The sequence below is a fragment of the Anthonomus grandis genome, chromosome 7 (assembly GCF_022605725.1).
Source record: "Anthonomus grandis grandis chromosome 7, icAntGran1.3, whole genome shotgun sequence".
NCBI lineage: Eukaryota > Metazoa > Arthropoda > Insecta > Coleoptera > Curculionidae > Anthonomus > Anthonomus grandis.
Genome location: NC_065552.1, coordinates 31473232 through 31496833, shown reverse-complemented (window position 1 = coordinate 31496833; position 23602 = coordinate 31473232). Strand labels below are relative to the sequence as shown.

Below are 23602 nucleotides of genomic sequence, written 5' to 3'. Positions count from 1 at the left end.
ATTTATATAGTAAACCTTACAGTTTTTATCAGAACTTTTCGGTGTCGGGTATAACGGCCGATTTGGGCACGAGACCTTTTTGAGTGCCACGTGCACATAACAGCCATTTATCGTCCACCTCGAGGACGACTTTGAGTATTTCGCCCTCGTTATATGATAGGTGTCCGCTTTCGGATGGCAGGCGGTGATTCAACGTCCGGACTGTTCTACAAGAAAATTTAAATAGTTTTAGCTTCTTTCAATTTGGTTTTAGAACAATAACTTTTTTCTATGCAGCATAAGGAACGTGCTCAAAAAATTATATAGACAAAATTATCATAATTATGCAAAGTAGTAATAACTCTCACTCGTACATTTTTCACTCGTAAAAATACTTACTTTGGAGTACTCGTTTTCCTCGCTCCAACCACCGAAATCGGACGTCTACTCAACGAACTACTCGCCGCCCTCCTCTGCGGCACCCCTTTGGATTGCATCCCGTTCACCGTCGATGGTTTGTTATACGGTAAACTACTCGGCCTCTGAACGGCGTGGGTTCCCTCCACCTGGTCAACCCTACTCGTTCTAGAACCGGGTTTTTTAGCTGGTGAGTTTTTCACTGCACCTTTTAGCTGTTTTGTGGCGATATTCGAGGGAATTTTACTGGCTGTCAGTTTGGTCGCTGGTGAAACTAGGACTGGTATGCCAGAGGGCCTGACAGGAGATGTTATGGGCCTAGAAGAAAAATTAAGTATTTTAATATTTCACGTTCAAATTGATAGTTACATATCAATAACAGAGTTACAAGAACTATATTATAAAAAAATGCTCGACAACTCCGTATATAGTGTGTAAGGTGTTCGATTTACGATATTTTACCCACTTATACGTTCTATTTTATCGACAAAAAATCATATAAATGGAGGTCGCACTCTGAATGGGAACCATATCAAAATTTTATTTGTCGATTTTTGACGAGTTCACTGAAACTTATTTTTCTCTCACTTTTCTGTCCTCTACGTGCATAAAACTTGTCTTATTTTAAATGCGATTAAAACCCATTTACCAGCTTTTAAAACCATATTTACAAAGAAATAACTCAAAATAAAAAACGAAAAACTTTGATTTTGATGAAAAATGTGGCAAAATTGTGTGCATTATGCTTTAATTTAAAAATCAAACGGCAATAACTTATGCTAACCAATAAACATTAAATTATTACCGACACTTACACTAATAGTATACGTAAATGGCATGGCAAAAGCAGGTAAGAATTGACAAGAAGTTCCTATACCTATGGAGGTAACATTTCATTAGGTAGTAAGGGAGAGGGGTATTTTTACCATAGGGAAAGGTAAGGAAGGTACAATCGCCTGGCCTCGGAATCCCGATTTAACTTCTCTGGATTTATTTTTTTGTAAACTATGGAACAGAACTGAAAAATGAAAAGTATGAAACAGAAAATGTGTTTTGTGGAGAAGAAACTTAGTTTGGTTTTTTGGTTTGTTAGCGATTCGTTGATAACCAACTTTCAGACGCATACAAAGATATCGTCATAACACCTGACATGTTAGGAGATAGTTTACACTCGGGTTCGTTTTCCTTTTAGTACTATATTATAAAATAAATAAAAAGTTGTAAAGTTCATAACCAGGTTTGCTTACCAAAACACGAGATGATAAAAAAATTGACCGAGTGGAAACCAACTTCCTAGACGAATCCAGTGAGGCTGAAGATTAAGATACTCAATTCTTATGTTTTCCTATCTAGTTTTATATGAATAAATGATAGAATTATACATATAAATGTATATTGTTTTATTCCATCCAATAATTAAAAAAAATCTTTTTTTCTAATTGTCAGATTAACAATGTTCCTCCGTATAATTGTTAGCAGTTATAACGATCAGGACATCAAATTGAACTGTCTGTATAAAAATTTGACGGGCTCGAGTATTTCAAATTTCAAATCGTCAGACATTTAAATAGGACACATTTCAGAGTTTACTTAACATTCCCTCTGAATATCTGACACGCTTGAATAACTTCTTTTTGAAGATGTGTACACACTCACCTCCCCACTAAAAACGCAAACTTAAGTAACTGCAAATTTAGCATCCCAGGCTCCCCTACTATTACTAGAAACCCAAACTAATTTAGATTATAGATAATGTTCAAAACAAATTACCATTATTCCCCAAACACAGATAACACCTTCCAACTGTCGAATTTTTGACATCTCTCGCTTTTGAGGCTCTCAAATGCTTCAAGAACTATTCTTCTCGGCTGATCCTCAGATTCAAAAACCCGGCTGTAAAGACAATTTTTGAAATAGTCCCAGAAAAAAAAATCGAGAGGAGTTATGTCCGGCGAACGAGAGGACCACGGAACTGTTGAATGTGTACTTATCCATTTTCCCGAAAATCTGTTCGATAGATACCATTCTGCTGGAACCAACTTTTTCTAACACTTGCAAGTGGTAAGTTGAACAAGGATTCTTCCAAATCGCGTTCCAATATGTTGCGATAAGGTAAAGAAATTGTTAATAAATAAAAAAGGGGCCTATTAAATCTGTTGCAAATCTGCCAACCCGCATATTAAAACCAAAACGATGCTGATGTCTAACCATTCGGTGTACTAGGCGATAGTCCCTATTAGCATTAGCTAGGGCACTATTAGCATAGGATCTAACATTTTATCATATCAAACTTTTCCTCAGATAAAAGAGCACGTTCCATTTTGAAACAGAACGAAAAACCGTAGCAACAAAACGCAAGAACAAAGCTCAAAAAGTGTCAATCAAATTAATTTGAAATTTTCTCAGCGGCATCAGTTCACCGTCTACTACACCAAAACATTCGAAATTTAATAAAAACTAATTTTTCCAATTTAAATATTGCAGGATTATATTATGTTAACATCACTGTATTCCTAATAAAATATGCTATTCAATATAGGGTATACTTTTTTTACGCGCCATATAAGAAAATTAAGTTGATGATGGTCGCAGAAACCAAAACGAAAGGTTGTATGGAAAATCTCTCAACACTGTTTTGTAAAGCTTAAAAAATGCCCAGAAAGAGTCTTTTGTTTTTCCATATCTCTTCAAATAACGTCAGAAAAAAATTAAAACGAAATCGGCAAATTTCGGTTTTTTAGGCATATCTCCGGAACTATTCGGAAGTTTTAAGTTTCTAAACAGCATATTGTGAGACTTAAAAATGCGCAACTTTTTTCTAATTTAACCATCTTCGAATCTCTTTTGTCCTTTAAGATCCCCATGATAGGCATCTTTATCTTGGACACACTGTATAATTGACATCACTTATCTTACTAAGAATTTATTTAAGTAACACTACAAACTTTAAGTAAAAAGAGCGATTTTAATAGAGAAATAAAATTCAACCTAAAAGTGCTAAATTTTAACAACTTGCTCACAATTTTTACTCCAGTTTCAAAAATATGTATTATATATCCTAAAAATACCAAGATATATAAATTTCAAAACATATTTACTTATAGCGTATGGTTAAAAAAACATTGTTTATATTTAATGTAAGTAAAATATTTGGATTTTTGAAAAATTTTGCCAGTATTTAGACAGATACGCAAAAGCAAACGTAAAACTCAAATTTTTACCTTGGAATCTTTGATTTGTTCCCCACATGTGTAGGACTAGGCGGAGGCGACTCTTTATCCACTGACTCCTTACTTAACATCTCCCACTTTTGCTGTAACTTCTTGAACCTCCTTCCATTTATCGGCTTATCATCGGCATAATTCGAATCCAACGATTCAGGCTCGTTAGTTTTTAACTGCGCGGGTCTTTCTTTCTTTGGTGAACCTTGAGTGGTTTCCAAGCTGTCCGCGTACTCTTCGTCATCTTTTGCCAATCGATCATAAACTTGGAAGAGTTTGGAGTTTGTGGCAATACTTGACCATCTAATAAACAAAATATTAATTATATTACAAAAACTCAAACTATGGCGTGTAATTATTAAAATACCGTTTTTTCGCAACGTTATTAACGTCTTCGCCCAATTTGAAGTTTAACATTCCAGGTTCAACGCAGCTGCTGCGCGGTCTCTCTTTGTATCCGGACGCCTCAGATATGTTTCTTAGTGTAACAGCAGAAATAACGTCTGATTCTGAGTTTGATCTGCTATTGGATTTGGGAGATTGCGTGTATTTGGCCGAGAAGAACTGTTTGAAGCTCGGTGATGTAGAATGCTAGGGAAACAATGAGATTTTTATGTTATATAATCTAAAAATTATATAGACATTTTTATAATAATTAAAATTATTTTAGAGCATGTATTTATAATTCTGAATAAATTTTTTGCTTTACGCAAACACAATTGTTAGTGGTTTACTTTTCAAAACAAAAATGTCACGTTTCTTTTACAATTCGCTGAACATTCATACAAAACAAAAAGCGTTGCACGTCATCGTCCGTCTCGCTGCTTACTTGAGAGTGCGGTTGCCGGATTGTAATAAATTTAGGTATCTAAATGTTATGATACTAGGAAATTATAAGTTTTAATAATTATTATTGTAAGTTATAATTTTGTTTGATTTGAATTTCTGATTATCTGTTTTATTAGCCTAAATTCACCTGATTTCATCTACTCCCTGGTATCAGGTAACACACTTTATTTAAAAAATATTGTTAAGTTTAAAATTATTACAGTATAATAAATATTAACACCCACCTTAGTTTAAAGAATAAACGAAAAGCTTTTTAACAAATATGAAATATATTAAAATAATATATAATAATACGAAAATTATATTTTTTGGTTAGTAGATATTACTGCTGATCTGATTCTGTCTCGGAACTACTAGAGTCCCTATCATCATTTCCAATATGAATTGTATAATTTGGTTACATGAAATATATAACCAAATAACAAAATTAACCAGATAAATTATTTTTTAAATTAGCATCTAATTTTTTTTCATATAGCTACTTACTTTGTTCGTACATTGTATAAATAGTATTACGTATAGCAGCAGTATCGAAAATTGTACAGTCTGTAACCCTTTTGCTTAACTTTCGTTTTCTAGGCGAACTTAAAGTGATATTGTTTTTTATTTTACAGGAGATTCTACTAACTGTTGCAATATTTAAACGTAAGGCTTCTGCAACACGCTGCAAGAAATAAATAAAATGTTTGTATATTTTTGTCTAAATATTTATATATAATACCTTACTTCTCTAACGAACGCTGTTAGTGTGAAAGCAATGGGCCCTTATTATCCCGTTCTATCTCAAAATACTGCAATAGCGATGCAACTTACTCCTGACAACGACTATTTAACTGCTTTGGCATTTTGTCGATAACTTAAAGTATACAAAACACGGAGAGAAAAAATCACTCTGAACACAAGAACAAAACGCATAAAACTAAAAGATCAAAAGTCAATCAGCCGGTATCAAAATCAATATCCCAACCGATATCGATTAGCGAATAGCCACGCGGGATTTTAAAATTCAATGTAATCGACCCATTACAGTTGATTTGTGGGTTGGTATTACCAGGCCAGGTTAATCCCACCCCCTGTGACGTGCAACGCTGTTTATTTAATATGAAGTTTATGTATACTTTAACACTACACAGTATACTTTGAGTCTGCTGAAGTGTGAAATTTCTTAAATTTTTTCCACGTTTCCGATCTTTAGAAACACAAGATGCCTTATTCTGCCATTATTATTTATTTATTACCATTACATTAGTATTTTAATGATTTTTATGTTTAATTGCTACTTTTAATACCTTGGCTAAACATTTTTTGCTACTTTTTTTTTTTTAATAGTAAAAAAACAAAATATCCTTTAAAATGCAATCAGTCACCCAACACTAAAAATTTTACGGGTTATTTTTAGCATCCCTAAAGGTTTAATATAATCTGACTGAAAACAAGCTCATAAAATGTGCTAAAATGTGTTTAAATTGACATCTTATATGTAATATATTATTGAGTTTGGTTTTTTATTGCCTACAATAAGTTCCTTTTAAAATATGCTTTAATAGTTTATTACCTTCAACGTAGGACTGGTAGGCTGATTATACGAATCCATCCTCTTAAAACTGAGATGCAATTGTTTATATTCAAATAACAAATCAAACTGAAAGGGTAGAAATGCCAAAGGTTGCAACGCCGCCACCATCGTGTCCAACATAGTTCTCAGATTAGTACCGCCTGTATGTGATAGTACCAATAAGGAATCTGCGGTGTAGTGTTTTTTCAATATGCTCTCTCTAGTCCTTAAATAACTTGTCCATGCGTCTAGTGAACGAACATTCAAGAGTCCGAAAATGAAGGCATTAAATTTTACTAAAAAAAAATATAAAACAATAATTTGTGGTTTATCTTTTAACGATCCAAATTTTGTTAGTTGCCTGGTAAGATTTTGGGTTTCGGGCAGTGAAATAAAAGTCCAGTTAAACTCAAAATGGCCGACGTTTCGCAAAATATATTTGCTTCCTCAGGGCGCTTAAAATACAGGAATTTTTATTTTTTTTTTGTGAAAATAAGAATATGATTTTTTTTGTTGATTAAGGCTTACAAGTTAAAAATTGTGACCCTATCCATATAAACTAAAAACTTTTACATATAATTTGGATGAGAAATCTTTGGATGAGAAAGGGGGCAAATTATTTCTACTTAAACCTATTTTTTTTTTAAATAAAATAAAATACACATTACTTACAACACACGTAGGAATTAAAATGTTTTGGCATAATGGTAAAGTGCAATAATGAAATATGTACTATCGATGGGTATTAATTATTTATTTTGACTTTTTTTCGTGACTCGAATTTAAGAATAGTTTTAGCACTACCAGTAGTTATTTTATTTTATCTAAGATGTCATATTATGCACAGGTTAGTTTTTCTATATCAGCTCTTTTGTTGACAGAATTATTTCTTTTTAATATGTATCATTTCGGATCTTGTTCCCTTTTTAGAGTTAGTATGTTGATCTAAAACTGATAGAAGTCAAAGTTGTGGCATGTGTCTTGTTTGTGCAGTACTAAGGCAGTTGGATTTGGTTTGAGTAGGTAGTTCTTTTAGTCATTTTTATGTTCCCTAAGTCTGTCTTTTAAATACCTCGATGTCTGTCCTACATAACATTTGTCACAATTGTACCATGTATCACATATGCGATAAATCACGTGTGCTATTAGCAGGTTTTCAGTTTTTAGTTTTGAAAAGTACTTTGTTTTAATTGTGTTTACGTTGTTGTTTGTTGTCTAAGGTTCTGTACTTTTCAATAGTCTTGTTTTCGTTTGAAATTGTTCGTTGCAGGATGACGGTATTATTTTTTTGTAAAGAATTCTCCTAATTATCGATAATAGATAATCGTTATCTATAAGCATTTTTTGAATAAATTTTATGTTTGAATTGTGATATTTTGTTAATGATAGTGATGTTGCCCTACTCTTTAAGTTATTAATAATAGTTAATTTATCCTTTAATGTATGTAGAGCAAAATTGATGTACCTTTCTGAAAATGTTGCTTCGTGGTACCAGTTGCTTTCTAATTCACCATTTTCCCCTTTTATAATTTAAATATCTGGAAAATATATTTTTTTTATTTTTTTCCCGTTCAAGACTGATAATTATTAAATAATTATTCAAATACCCGTTGTAATTTCGGGTGATTCTTATTAAATATCGTTAAAATATTTAATAATTAAGGTAGTTTTTTAATAGCTTTTTCTTGTAAATCTTGTAAGTCTGCACATATTGAAGATAAACTATTACCCATTTCAAGACCTTGTGTTTGACTATAAAAATCATTATTTAATTGAAAATAGTTATTACTAAAAACGAAATTTATTATATCTAAAAAAGTGAAAGTGGTATGGTAGTATTATTTTGGACTAACTGACATTTTTCTTGTACAATATTTATGACGTCAGTTGGAATGTTGGTAAAGAGAGATACAACATCTAGGAAAATAATTTCGCACTTTTTGGGTAAAAGTGTGCCTAATGTTGTACAAATTCAAAAGAATTCTTGACATATCGTTCGTCTTTGATAAATATTTGACTTAAAACAGTACTAATAAACTTAGTTACATTTAAAGTGGAGAATCAATAAAAGATAATATAGGTGAAACAAAAAAAAAAAACATTCCTGTATTTTTAGCGCCCTGACGAAGCAAATAGATTTTGCGAAACATAGGCCATTTTGAGCTAAGCTGGACTTTTATTTCACTAATCCCAAAACCCAAAATCTTACTAGACAAATAATGTGTGGGTATAAAAAAATTAACTCCCAACTTACCTAATCCCTCACTTATAACGTCCTCACTATTGATCCGCATTACCAAATCATTAAGGGCTTTGGTAAGGGGGCCCTGTTGTGAGGAGGCCTCCACCACCTGCCACACGGAGTTATTTATGGCCCCAAAGCTAGTTTCTAAGCAAGGCTTTAGGCCGTCGCTTAAAACGGCGTAAAGGGCCGGACACAGGGTCGTTAGAGCCAGTTTGGCGCAGGAGGGGTTCACGCTCGAATCGCCTTTAAGGTAAAAGTTCAGTGATAAAATATGGAGATTTTATTGTAATGAAGAAGTTTTTATTGACGGTATTTTTACAGAATATAAAGGGAATGTTCACGATCTGATTTTATGAAAAAGATCTGAAAAAAATATCAGGCAAAAGAAGTAGGATTCTGGATTTATTTGACAAAGGTAATAAGAATTTAATTTAATCTGTGTTATTTCAATTTCATACTTTTTAAGAAAATATTAAAACTCCTTTTGGTTTTTTTAATATAGTATTTTAGAGTTAAGTTTTAAGTTTAAGTAAAGTTAAGTTTAGTTTTTTTGTTAACATGATCCGGAAGAAAAAGGAATCTACGATTTTTCTATCTAATATTTCTCAAAATATATTTCCTTTGGAACTGTATTGCTAAGGAAAAGTATAAAGCCAAAACGTATTCATACAATAAATGTACTTCTGTTGAACTGCTTGCAAAAACAAAAATGAATATTAAAGAGGCACATAAATGTTATCTTGTAATGGATAATACCAATTTAGATTTTTGAAGGAAACGATTTTTATTTTTTGGTTGGCTAAAGTATTTATTTAGGGATTTAAAAACAATAAGGGATATAGAAAACACGCCTCGGAGTATGCGTTTAGAACTTCTGATACCTTTTCGGATATAGTTTTCGTGTATTGAAATATCGAAATGTTACTATGCGATGCCTTGGTGCATAACGCAAAACAATTTTTTTGCACAACAATAAAGTTTTGGGCGTTCATGAATTTGCTGCATCCAATTTTTCAATCATTTTACGATCTAATCGTAAAAAGAAGCACAAAAAGTTTGACAAAAAGTCTACAAATTTCTAATTATTTGTGGTAACTTCAATTAGGATTTCCCAACAAAAAATGATGTATTTTACTGCATTGCAGTTTTTGTCTACCCATAGTTTAAAGTCTAAGATCTTAAATAGAAACGAGGGTCGAATGATACATCTCATCTTGAAGCTCTTGAAAAATGCTTTTCAATAATAGCATAGAAAGCCACATTTCAGCCACAATTCTTCTGTATAAATGAAAACACATTTTTGATTTTTTTTATTAATATTTAATTAAATTTTTAAAATGATGGCTACCGATATACTAGCATGTGCCTTAAGAATTTTAACGATGTCAAGCCCGTAGGTATTTTGTATTGGTTTGTTTGCTAGGTTTTTTTTGCCGAAAGAAACGCGCAGTTTATAGAAGAGGACCTATTGAATGGCCATCTAGATCCCCGGACCTAACACCTCTTGACTTTTTTTTGTCACCTAAAATCTGTGGTTTTTAAAACGCAACCTGAGCAATTCCAGCAAAGAATAGTTCAAGAATGCCATGCTATATCTGTAGTGTTTTTATTTATTGTTTTCCTTGATAAACAGATAATAATTTCCTGAAATGTAGCTTTCTATAGCATCATTGGAGAGGATTTTTCAGGAGTATTAAAATCACTCAACCCATCTTTCCATTTAAGATTTTAAGGGTGTATCTCACCTTGTCCAAGGGGTTGCAGATGGGGGTGAGATGATATGCTTTTTTGTACCCCCTTCATTTTATAGAAACTCTTTTCAGCGTTCTTTAATTCATTTTTTCGTTACTAATATCTTGCCATTTCAAGTTTTTAAATTGTTCCTCCATATATGGTGTAAAACAGTACACCCCAGATTACAATTATATTACGTACAATGCAATCAACATATTCATTAACTTACCAAGAGTATTAAGTTCCTGTTGATTACTAGCTGGTGAAAAATGCTGCATAATTTGATCGACCGCATCCATCACCCCATTAATAAGAGATCGTTTTTGCACATAATAATCCGAAGGGGTTTTGCATAAGTGAACCGGCGTCGCTTGCGGACTAGAATAGTTCGGACTATTTTCGTTTTCCTCACAAATTGTCATGTCGGCAACCTGAAAGCAATGTTGTAAATAAATTATCAAAAATACATTGTTATTATAATTCTCCGGCTTACTGTTTTCGTCTGGAAATTTCGCTGTTGTAAAAAGGCCGAAACGTTCGGAGAATTATTCGGTGGATTATTGGCCAACTTGGCGTCCAAATGTCTTGTGCTGCCAGATTTTTCAGCGAAGCTCACGCATTTTTTGCCGCCGAAATGTTCGGAGTCGTCCTAAAAAATATTTATTTGTAGAAATCGGCTAGTAAATGGTTTTAGGTTTAAAATTTTTGAAACTGTTCCCATATATGTGTAAATTGGGCAGGAGGTAGAAAATAGGTTAGGAAAAAATAACTGCAGATATCGCCATGAGTTTGAAGCAAAAAATTTTTCACGAAAAAAAGTTGTCATCAGTTACTTTCCAACAACTTTATCCTAGTGTTAGGGAGAAAATTATGCTTATCAAAATAGTAAAAGATTGGTTTTTGTTTCATTTATATTACAGGTACTCAGTGTATATTAACAGCTACTGAGATACAGCTGTTTGAACGTAACCTCTTTTTCACAAGGAACCAACTGTGCAAGTAATTTTAAATCATTTAAAAATACCCCTTCTATATGTATACATTTTTTGAAGTACTCTCAAAAACCTTTAAAATAAGCGTGATTTGAAGTCTTTAGAATTAATTTAGTTTGAAGTTCTGATAAAAATCATTTGTATTGTGAAAATGACATATACAGTGATAGCCAAAAGTCCGGAATAAATTCATTTAAAATTCAGGAGTATGTTAAAAAAAAACCCTCGGACACGTCGATTTTTTTAACTGCGGGTTTTCTTATTATAATTTTATGTATACAGGGTGGTCCAAAAATAAGTTACGACCATCAACTTCAATTTTTGAAATGGAAATACCTATTTTTTATTCTGTATTCTTAAAGAACAGAAAATTCTAGACATATTTCATGTACAATGTCCTATACCTATCTTCATTTGTTTTTGGGTTATTGACAGTTGAAGATCGGCATATTTGCACTTATGGCATGTTATAAAATCCAAACGGTTAGACATAGACAAATGCGGTTTGCACTTTTAATAGAAGCTTTTTTAAAACCATCTGTTGACACTAGCTAGTAAGTGTCAACAGGTACTGAGAAATTTACGGTTAAATTTATAAAAAAACATTCAAAATATTAATGTATTTAATCAAAATTATTGCATAAACGTTAAACAAAAAGAAACTATTCTAATCTAGACCGAATTAAATGTTCAAATTAAGCCCCATTAACTTCTTGACAGTAAGCGAGTCTTGATTCGAATTCTCTCAGAACGTTGCGTATCATTTCTTAAGGTATTCGTTGAATCTCATTTCTTATATTATTTCTCAATTCTTCTAAATTGTTGGGTTTATTTACATGCACTCTATGCTTTAAATCACCCCACAAAAAGAAGTCCAAAGGAGTCAAGTCGGGGGACCTAGCAGGCCACTCCAATTGACCCCTTCGCCCAATCCATCGACCCGGAAATACCTCACTTAAATATTGCCGCATGGCTTTGCTAAAGTGTGGCAGCGCGCCATCTTGCTGGAACCAAATTGAAGCTTCTGGAATATTGGGATTATTTGCATTTGGAAACATCAAACATAAAGCGGGAATCAGTTCGTTCCTTAAGAATTCCAAATAACGTTGACCTATTAAGGTACCTTCGAAGAAAAATGGACCTATGACTCTGTCATTGATAATGCCGGCCCAAACATTCACAGATTGAGGATTTTGGGTATGAGCTTCAATCACCCAATTTGGATTGGAGGAAGACCAGTAACGGCAGTTCTGTCTGTTCACTGTACCATTGAGGCAGAAGGTCGACTCGTCAGAAAAAATTATTCTATGAGTAAAAAGACGGTCGTTATGGCAGACATTCATTATAGTTTCGCAAAACTCTAATCGACGATCTGTATCATCTTCGTTAAGTTCGTGGATTAATTTTAATTTATAGGGATGATATTTTGCCTTTTTCAAAATCCTTCTTAAAGATGTTTTTCCAACATCGTTATCTAGTGCTGCCTGTCTAGTCGGTGTATGAGAATTTTCTTCAATGGACAAAACAACATTTAACTTATTTTCCTCGGAAATTGAGGGACGACCCGATCTGGGTCGATCTCTGAGGTGACCTAATTCCCTAAATTTTCTTTCTAGTTTGCTAACGGTAGACTGAGATATTGTCTTATCAGGATACTTGGTATTAAACATTTCACAAACCTGGTGTTGGGTCCTAATGCGATCACCACATCCTATCATAATTAGTATTTCTATTCTCTCAGTTTCACTTAACTTATTCATCTTTTCAGGCAATATTAAATTTTACAATAAACAAGGATAAGACTGCTGTCACTTCAAAAAATGATGACAACATCATTGCAACAATGGATGAAAAAACACAAAAAACAAGGTTACCTTAGTAAGGGTGTTACATACATAGTTGCATGTATTATTGTATGTTCAGAAATTCAACCGTAAATTTCTCAGTACCTGTTGACACTAACTAGCTAGTGTCAACAGATGGTTTTAAAAAAGCTTCGATAAAAAGTGCAAACCGCATTTGTCTATGTCTAACCGTTTGGATTTTATAACATGTCAAAAGTGCAAATATGCCGATCTTCAACTGTAAATAACTCAAAAACAAATGGAGATAGGTATAGGACATTGTACATGAAATATGTCTAGAATTTTCTGTTCTTTAAGAATACAGAATAACAAATAGGTATTTCCATTTCAAAAATTGAAGTTGATAGTCGTAACTTATTTTTGGACCAGTATACATAAAATTATAGTAAGAAAACCCGCAGTTAAAAATAAAAATCGACGTGTCCGAGCGTTTTTTTTTTGAACATACCACTGAATTTTAAATGAATTTATTCAGGACTTTTGGCTCACACTGTATGTAATTTTCTATTCAGCATGACGATAGGTATAAATCGTCATAAAAAAAACAAAACGGAAGGTTAACCGTCTATAGTGTACTTTATGAAGGTGCTAACAATATGTTTAGAAAGTTTTACCACTTTAGAATGCATATTTTTAGAAAAATTTAAATAAATGAGCAAAGTAAAATTTAAACGATTAACAATATTCAAAAAAACATGAGACATACACATATTATGACACTCTTAATAATTTTTTTCTAAACAAAAAACATAATATAAAGAATATATGACACGAGGTTAAATATATTTGAGTTAAAAATATCTGAACTAAAATCGCAATAATCTTTCATTTAATCCATCACTCCTTCTTGAAGATTGCATTTAAAATCTTTAATAGATTTTTATTAAATGTCAAACATTTTTGAATAACTTCTTCTAAATCACAAATGTTTAAAAACACCACTATTCTATTCCACGCATTTTCTTGCACATTTCAGAACACGATTTGTCGCTTTTGGAATAGATCAGCCATTGATTCACCATATTATTTATTTATTTATTTATTTTTATTTATTTACGGGATCAACCCCATTACAACAGTAAATTAAATACAAAATGAATTGAACCTAACCATACTTATAAATGTAAAATACCGAAAATAGTTTTATAACTTAAATCAATATAACAGAATTCTAAAAATACTAAAAACATACCCTACTAAAGTATAATATTCAGTATTGCACTAAAAAAAAATTAAACAATTTCTCTTATTTGACTCTTAAATCTAGATAAGGAAATGCCCAACATTTCAACCTCCCTAGTATTGACGATTCTTACGAGTTCTTTCAATAGGAGCATATAATACATAATTGGCGCTATGAAATGGTAATGAAAAGACACGATACTGCTTTAAATTCCTAGATGGAATATTAAATTGTATTGTCATCAGAAGTTCTGGACAAATTATCTGACCATTCAATAATTTATACAAAAAAATTAGCTATAAATAATAAATAAATTTATACCGATATATCTTGTTAACGGTATATGCATCTATGACATTGTTCTTGTAATAATGTCTTGCAGTACATTCGCATTTCTTTCTGTAAACTTCGTCTTTAACTTTGCCCCAAAGTAAAAGTCAGCTAAGATTAAGTCAGGCGATCTCGGCGGCCAACGAGTTGGTCAACAAATTACCGATAGTGGCTTTTTCTTTTTTAAAGATTTTTTAATTAACGGTAAATATTTGTATAAATACTGTATATTTGTATAAATAATGTGTCAGTTTAACGTCGACTTAATCTGAGATATGCGCCTAACTTCATTATTTTGAACCTGAAGTGAAAAATAAGACCTTTGGCGAAATTTTCGCCTAGTAGATTACTTAGAATGTTCAACGAACAAGCATAAATAACCTTAGACCATAATAACATAATGTCCATGCGTTCCATACATGGCGTACTAGACTTTCTGAAAAAAGCTTGTACTGACAATTTTAATCTAAAATGCAATATCATATTTTTTTAAGAATTTTCTTTCTTTTAAAACTTAAAACGTTCTACAAATTCGCCTTGTAGCAACAATTACAGCCAACAATACAAAGACATACTAAAAATTTACACGTCATTTTAGTTCATAAAATTGTAAAACTTTATACTTTACTGATTTTTTAGAATTAGGATAAAACTTAACTTGATCTTTAGAGCATAGAATTATATTTTTTTTATAATGGCCTAAAAATACAATAGAGACTCATCTTACCTGATTAATTTTTAAAGCCAAAAACTTGCTGACGTAACTGCGCAGCTGCAGCAAATTTTCCTCTGTTTTATCCTCGTCAGTGGATGAAAATCCGCTTAATTTCAAATACTCTTCTAGTTGCATTAGTTCATCTGAACCCCCGTGAGGTAGGAGAAAATCGTTCCTGTTCGACAAACTCTCTTTTTCGTCCAAACTGCTACTAGAAGTGCCTGCGTCCACACCTTCGTCTTCAGTTTCCGAGAATCTCTTCATCCGATTTAAATAATAGGGATCCGGGAGGGATCGCCGTTTATTATAGGTAGTCTAAAAAAAAACACTTAATAATACACCTCCAAATTGATAAAAACGTGTGCTTACATCATTGCCAGTTAAATCCTCCTCGCTAGGTTCGTACACGCTGAACCTCTTATTTATTTCGGCTTTTCTTAAAATCCCTCTAATGTACGGAGATTTGTTTGAACGATTTTCTTGAGGTAAGGAGTTTACGCATTTTACGCCTGCTTGAGGGGTAGTTGTTATACAGTGAGGGAGTTTTTCGCTAAAAAAAAAACAAGAATTTGTAACGACCAGTCGTGACTGAATTAAAAGTACGCAAAGGAGAATAAGAAATATAATCTGAGCTAGGAGCATGGTCAAGTAAATATTGAATTATTTGTTCTTTATTTAATTTGAATTGATAAATTGATATGGCACAGAATGATCACTACATTCAGTGAATCTAAATCTTCAATGCGGTAAGGTGAATATTATTATTATTGAAACCTTCAATTCATTTAATTAATTTGGGAATTCAAATTAAGCTTTGGAGGGTCCTTTTTTTGAGTTTCAGGGACTGGAATTTCGGACAAAAGGGCAGAAAATAGGATTAGTCAGAAGATAATGACGTGTTTTTATGACAACACAAAATTGGTGTTTTATAAAAAAAATCACTGACCTAACATTATTTTTGTTGATTTTGGACAATTGACCAACCCACTCCTATATATAACACCGAATGTAACATAATCCTTAAAATTTTAATAACAGCATGGCAAAAGAAATAAAATTCTCATTCAAAAGTGCGTAAGCAAAAAATGTGATAAAATTAAAGAAAGAAACATTTTAAAATGGTTAGGAAATATTATGACAAATACTTTATTTTGAAAGCCTTATGTTTTTTTTTTACTTTATTTAGTTCACTATTTTTCATCATCTTTTAGTTTGATAGAAAACACGAATTAATAAATTACATATTAATCAAATAATTAATTAAATATGGTAATCTATAAATACACGTAATTAATTTATTTTATGCCACAGGGTTAATTGAACAATGAGTTTATTGCATGCAAGGTTCAAAGGGTTTATAACGTTAGCTAGTGCTATTAACCCCAGGCTATCTTGCCGTATGGCGCAAATCCTAAAACAACTGTTCCATTATTAATGAAGCCAATTTTATAGGAGATTGTAATAGAAAATTGGTTATCCAGGGTCGTGCCTGGAATCCAAATTATATGACAATATTTGGTAATAAAAAGGCGGACACTAGACATTAAAGGACTTTTAATTAATATAGTGTTTCTTAATAATTACCATTAACAGTATGTAAAAAGATAATAGATAATAAGACAAAATGATAATTTAAATCTTAGAGATACTAGAGACGGATATTAAAAAATATTAATAGATTCCATTTTTTTTTCCAAAAAATCAGTTTTTTGGCTGGATCTATATAAGGGTTAAGTAAGAAGTAAGAATTTGTCGATACTATCTTTAAAGCAAGTTGTAGTTATTTAAATATAATTTTTCACAAGTATATTTAGTTTATTATTTCGCGAGGTTGCATAAACTTTATTATTTTGTTATTTATTTATTTTTATTATTTATTTATTATTGTTTATTATGTTGTTTTGATCTTTAGTGTGGCAATTCAGAATAAGCCATAAAAATCTAGTTTTACAAAATCAACAAACAAGCATTTTAATAAATATTTGCAGTCTATAAATTTCGAGTCTTTACAGAGGATACGAGTGTAGTATTTATAAAGTAGTTTCACTGGCAAATTGTTAGGACTAGGCTTGATATTTTTGATTTGCTTTTTGTGTATAAGGTTAATACCATATACTTCTTTTAATGTTCCAACCAACAGACATTGTTTATATTCTAAGGAATATGAACTATTATGAAATACATTTACCCCCTAGATAGAGTAATTTGATCCATATTATACAATGTTAATTTTCTTTGCTATATGGGATTCTTAACTGAGGACTCTAGCTTCAAGGACATTTATAATTCAGAAGTATGTCATCATAATAATTTTATGTAATAATATTATATTTAGAGACTCCTGTTGTGATCATTTTAAAGAAAATAAAGCATTTACATTACTTGAAGTTTACATATTTGAAATAAGTCTTTAGGTTTATAAAAATTCATTTTTTACCCTAAATATTTTTTATAATACCCGCAAGCAGGTATAATATTTTAAATTAATTGGAATTAAAGTAATCTGAGTTAAGACATTTTTAATTGTTCATTGTTTTTAAACTTCGAAGAGAGAAATTATTATTTTGCATCATAGCTTTTAATAATCTACCACTCTGTAACTGTAATTAGTGATAAATTGGTATACATAAATTTTCCGCTAGCTTATTGAGTTTGTAGAAGGCCACTAATAATAATAATATGCAGTCATAAATTTACAAGGGGTATTCTAATGTCTGTGCACTCAGTTTTAGGCACATATCCAGAAACTCTCAAATATACTTTAGTTAATCCAGTGTTCAAATTAGTTTTAATAATTTAATAAGTTTTAATTAGTATTAATCCAGAGTCACTTCTCCAGCAAGAACAGGTCTTGTTACCTCAACACCACCAACAAACAGTATTTAGATGTTGTTTTCACAGATCATGCAAGGGCTTTTGATAAGGTTGATCAAGATCTTTTAGTAAATAAGTGGGGCAAATTTGGTTCCTTATTGAGCATCCGACATAACTTTGGCACATCAAGTTAAATAGCATTGCTATTTAACTTCAATTAAAAACATAATCTATTTAAACTAAATAACATAATCTAGGGTGGCACAGGACAGTAACCATGTGCCACTACTATTCTTAATCCTTTAATTTTTCTGAACAATTTTCCAAACTATGTAAAGCATACTTAATGCCTTGTATTTGCTGATTATTTCAAGCTATTCATACACATAACTTGTCTTAAGGATTGTTTTAAAAAATTTGGAAAACACAATTTATACATATTAAACATAAAATTGATAATTTAGTTTAAGTCTCACTTTCAAACTAACTTGAAATTTAATCAACGTGAAACTACTGGAAATAGACTTGGTTTTGTAATCAATAATAAAAAAAGCATCTTAAAGAAGTTAAAGTCCATAATTTTGTAACTGACCTGTAAGACCTGTTTTGGAACATGCCTATGTTTTTTTTTGTTAATTTATGTGTTTCTTCTTTCTTTTTTATTTGTGAGTAGACTATGTAGGCTATACTTTATTTCAGAAATGTATAGAGTAATAAAATGGGGAATTCCGTTCTGTTTAGCTAAATTTCCTGGTCTTATAATTAGGTATTTATTAATTTAATTTTCATGCATTAAATGCCTTTATTTTGAAAGAGATTAAATACTAATTTAATACTTTAATCCTTTTGTATAGGTACCTCTTAACGCTTTATAGCATGCAAAAATGGGGACAGGTAATATATACAGAATATAAATACTTTTAAATCATATTTTAAACGTTAGTATTCACTGCTACGCTGTAGTGTAATCAGAATATTATTATAACAATATTTTAAAAAATGGAGGTATTCAGTCCAACGAAAAGATGTTCTAATAATTCTACACTATCACTGAGTGAAAAAGTTATTATTTTCAATGTACATGATTGCATAAAACACGATTACCCTAGTTTTACTGTGCAAGAAATTGTCGAATGAATGGAATTGGAAAGTCACCATTTTCAAATTGCTGCGGAAAAGAAAAGTAGCAGGTCAAGCGGAATCTCCCAAGCAAAAGCCAGGACGACCAAAAAAAGTCATTATAGTTTTATTAGGTTTAAAGTCTCTACATTCAAATAAGTTTGTAAGAGTTTAAATAAATAAATATATGTTATTTTGTTTACCTATATAGGAAATCCGTAAATATTGTTAACAAAACATAAAAGGACACGCCATTTTTATGAATGAAATGAACGAGGAGTTTTCGGTGTAATTTTGAAAATAATAATATATTACGTTTTTAACTTTATTCTTTTCCTAAGATAAAAGTATGTAACTGGCGTCACACATCTTTTCGATTATAAAATATATTAAATTTTAGAGAAATATAATAATTCTTTTATTACTGTAACTATTTAGGTATGATTTGGAGAAAAGCCAGATATGAACACATGCATTGTTATCTTGGTTTATAGCAAAAAAAACAACGTAATATTAAACGTAAGAGTAGGTGGTAACAAAATTGCTCCCTCTTAAAACAAATATTGCTTAAATGAAAGAAGTCGTCCATATTCTCAAAGAGACCTTGATATAAATAAATCAAAAGACAACAACACAAAGTCTCGGTCTTAACGCGTTTCGCTCCTTTTTTATATATTTGTGGCGTCAGTTTTTTAAACTTATATTTTACCGGTCAGTGTGTGTCTATAATTGACCCAGTCGGTCGTGTTCTAATCTTTTTAAGGTAAATTTTTTCGCTTAGGTCTTTATGTAATTTTATTTGGTTTTGTTTAGATTATTTTTTAAGTCTGATAATGCTCTTAGGAGCGCAAGACGTGTTACCATTTTTACTAATAAAATAATTTTTTTCAGACCGAGAATATATGTTGTTGTCTTTTGATTTAAATATTAATTAGACCAATAGATTTTAAGTTAACGAGATACCTGAGAAATATGGAAAGTTTCTTTTCGTCAACAATAAACAGCATAAAATATATATCATAAATCATATATTATATTATTCATGCAGAAAAATGTTTTTCCTTTAAAACTTACCCATTAATCAGGCTTGCCTCCGAACTAGTAACGCTATCATACCGATAAACGAACAAAGGATTATTGTTACTCTGAGCGGCCGGACTATTTTGAGAATCTGTTAGTAAGCTGGAAGAGCCGCGATATCCGCTACTAGGTTGAGTAGCAGTACTAGAGCTAGATGATATGTTGTTTGGTATTGTAGTTGTGTCATTCAGCGATGGCTTTTTACATCTAAAAAAATTGTTTATTTAATACATATTCATGAAGTCTAATAATTACTTAATATGTATTTATACAAAAATTTATAATCATGCAAGGCTGACTGTTCCAAGAAAACATAGATTATCTTTCCTATGAATATATTTTAGAAAACAATTTTATGCATTACATATTAGAGAGATTATGATGGATTTTTCGTGGATGAAGTACCATTATCCAAAGCAAAAGTCCTTTCTACTTCACAATGTTTATTTTCAAAAAAGAAAATTCAATTGCCTGTCAGATCGTTACATTACTTACAAAAACTAATACGTCAAACAATTAAGGAAGAAAATAAAATCTGGTTTTAATTTTAAAGTTTATTTCTATTTGGTCACTGATATATACTCGTTTACCCAACAACGAAGTAAATACATTTCACGATAACATAGAAAATAAACTTGTTAAAGTTAGGTACAATAATGTTAAAAGACTTGTTTTAAACTTATCCGCTTGTCAGTTTTCATTATATGAAGTGCAATTTTTAGAAAATGGTCTTAAATATAGTCCTAATACGTGTTACAATGAAAAAAGTATAACTTCTTTGTTGGCTGACATAGAGTTAGCTTTGGGCACTGATCAGTCTGAATTGAGTATTTCCATACGAGGGAGTGTAGACGCTTAATTGGTAAGTCTAGCAAATCGGACAAAATGCAAACAAAAATGCAGCGAAGAAATCGAAAACACTTTGTTCTATTAAACGAAAAATCAAAACACATGACTTAATTTTGGGAAAGGCTGGTAAAGGTAACTGTGTAGTTATTTTAGATAAAAAAAGATTATTAAGACAAAGTCTTAAACTTTCTTTCTAATAATAATTTTAAAGAGTTAAAAAAAGACCGCAATACAACATATACTACCAAGAAGACATTATTATTAAGACATGTAAATTTGTACAAATTTTTACTTATTTTTAGGCCTGATAATGCTCCGTTAGGAGCAAAACACGTGTAGCTTTTTAAAAGTTTAAAAAATTATATATATATTTAATGAGATCCTGACTCGGAGTTTTTACTTTTGTTTTGTTTTATCCACGTAGTTCCACGATAGAAAGTTTAAGTTAATTAAAAAATTATCTATCATATTTAATTTAAAATTAGTTGAAATTCGCATAACACACATATCATTAATACTGTACGCCAAAGATTTCTCAAATAAATTGGCTCACGAAATTCGCGACGAAAAAGTTAAGGTTGGTCAATTGTTTTTTAATAAACTCTAAAGTAAAGTCTGTCATCTAAAATATGGTACTGTCATTAATTCCATTTAACAATCGTAATAGAATTGTTTCATGTAGACCAGACTGCAAGATATTTATAGCAATTTAAAATAGATATAGTTAAAAAAAAGAATATAATCAATTTTAATGTTTTAGCTGAAAATATTAGTGAATAAAACCAGACTTTTAATTTTCAAAATGCCAAGATTTTAAATAAACAAAATATAACCATCTAAACGTTTATATAAGAAAAATTCATACTAAATACACACAAACCTATTGATTTGATTTTATGAGTTACACGGAAAATACCAACATTTTCTATATCACTCACTAGGCGTTACCTTATTAAACAACAGGTCTCCAATGCTTATATTTTCTATAGTACCAAAGATTTAGTTGATGTCAGTTGATGCTGTTAGAATGTGAATTGCAGTTTTAAATGTTAGTTTATTTTATAGGGTGCACAGTGCTCGGTTTTCATTTTATACCGATGTGTACTAGTTTTTTTTAAAATAATTTTCAATTATCTTGAGCACCGTTATAATATCACACCAGTTATTCTTCTATATAAACGAAGCCTCCTGATGATAAATGAAATACAATTCGAAGCTTACCACTATAATTTCTACACTCTCTTTGGACACAAATACTTCTACATTATTATTAATTTTATTTATTTATTTCATATATCCACATACATAAATATAATATGTAACATAGACATACGAAGTTTTCGAATTATGCACCTAGATAACCGATTAATTTTTGGAGTTACTAATAAGTGTTTGTTTACGCAATTTCTAGTATTATAAACATGCATTAAATTACATGTTATATTAATATTCTCTCTTCTTAGACTCTCTCAACTTACCTCAGAAACGATGGTTTTTCTCTTAAACTTCCCCCGATCTTAATATGTCCTGAAATCTCGGGCACATCGGCTAAAATCTTCCTGTACTCCTGTGGCAACAAAATATTCAAAGAATCCCAATCCTTCACGTGCGTAAACCCTTTCCTCTTTAACATCTCCACGTCGTTAAAACTAAATGGCCTTTGCTTTTGTCCGATGGGAACCCTGGGAGCGTTTTGGGGCATAACTAGAATATTTTTGATATCGTTCTTTTCATTTAGAAACTCCAAATCGGGTAGCACATAATTCGGATAAAGCACATATACTGGCTTCTGCATTTCGCCCTCCTCCTTTAGTTTGCTGAGGAAAGAGGGTTCGATCATTTTTATCGGTGACTGGTAAAAGGGAGATCGGTGTTTCGTCGCGTTTTTCAAGTTAGTTATTTCGGAAAATTGGGAGGTTTGAATGCTACGGTCGAGATGTGAAGTTTTACTAAGGAGCCTCTTATGTTTCGGACTAAGCGGTTTTCTTATTTCCTAAAAACAGAAAAATAAAAAATATGTATGATATGGAACCAGGATACCTCAGTAATAGAAGGGTAAAAAACATATCAAGCGGAAACGTAATGTAACATTTGGAATACATTTATTTTAACTGTTTTATGGACCCCCTTAGAAGTACAAACGCGAAACGATTTAAAAGTAGGATTCAAAAAATTTGTTTATTTATTTAGCTATGTTTATTTACATTTCTAACAGAAAGTAGCCCAATTTAAGAAAAAAATTCAAACTAACAAATACAATAGTAGCCGTTTACAATTACAAAGTCACAAAATAAGGAAATGTTATTAAACTTATAACACATATACATTTGATCAAGCACGAGAAAAAAAAGTGGTATGAGAGTGACCCATACGGGGAATAGATGAAAAATTAGTTACAGTTAAAAATATGGACCATCGATTTTTGCATGTATGTAATAATTTGTATAGAAATATGACTCACATTTTATAGATATGTGATATTTTAAGAATCTTCTTGGACAGATTCGATCGATATTCTATGACAATCGTTTAAATAAGGGACCGTGTAATAGAACTATAATCTATCTATGTCATCTATGAGTAATACAAATGTTAAAATGTGGAAAACTGAGAGTAATGTTGTCAGTTTCTTAATAACAAACCCAGCGATCTAGT

The 23602-nt window shown here is 31.2% G+C and overlaps 1 protein-coding gene across 6 annotated transcripts in view; it reads right to left on the bottom strand.

Annotated features, from left to right (window-relative positions):
• Positions 1-23602, bottom strand: part of LOC126738115 (uncharacterized) — a 72164-nt gene that overhangs the window by 2230 nt on the left and 46332 nt on the right. For all 6 annotated transcript variants that reach the window (XR_007661222.1, XM_050443274.1, XM_050443272.1 and 3 more), the window contains 12 exons: positions 22426-22940; positions 20093-20305; positions 15455-15635; positions 15098-15400; positions 10494-10649; positions 10230-10431; positions 8276-8509; positions 6022-6317; positions 3985-4208; positions 3618-3920; positions 379-714; positions 21-206 (listed from right to left, as the gene is read on the bottom strand). Coding sequence is in view for 5 of the 6 variants with exons in the window: in XM_050443274.1 (XP_050299231.1) it covers positions 29-206; positions 379-714; positions 3618-3920; positions 3985-4208; positions 6022-6317; positions 8276-8509; positions 10230-10431; positions 10494-10649; positions 15098-15400; positions 15455-15635; positions 20093-20305; positions 22426-22940 (3141 nt within the window). In the remaining variant the exon portion in view is untranslated. The remainder of the gene's footprint in view (positions 1-20; positions 207-378; positions 715-3617; positions 3921-3984; positions 4209-6021; positions 6318-8275; positions 8510-10229; positions 10432-10493; positions 10650-15097; positions 15401-15454; positions 15636-20092; positions 20306-22425; positions 22941-23602) is intronic.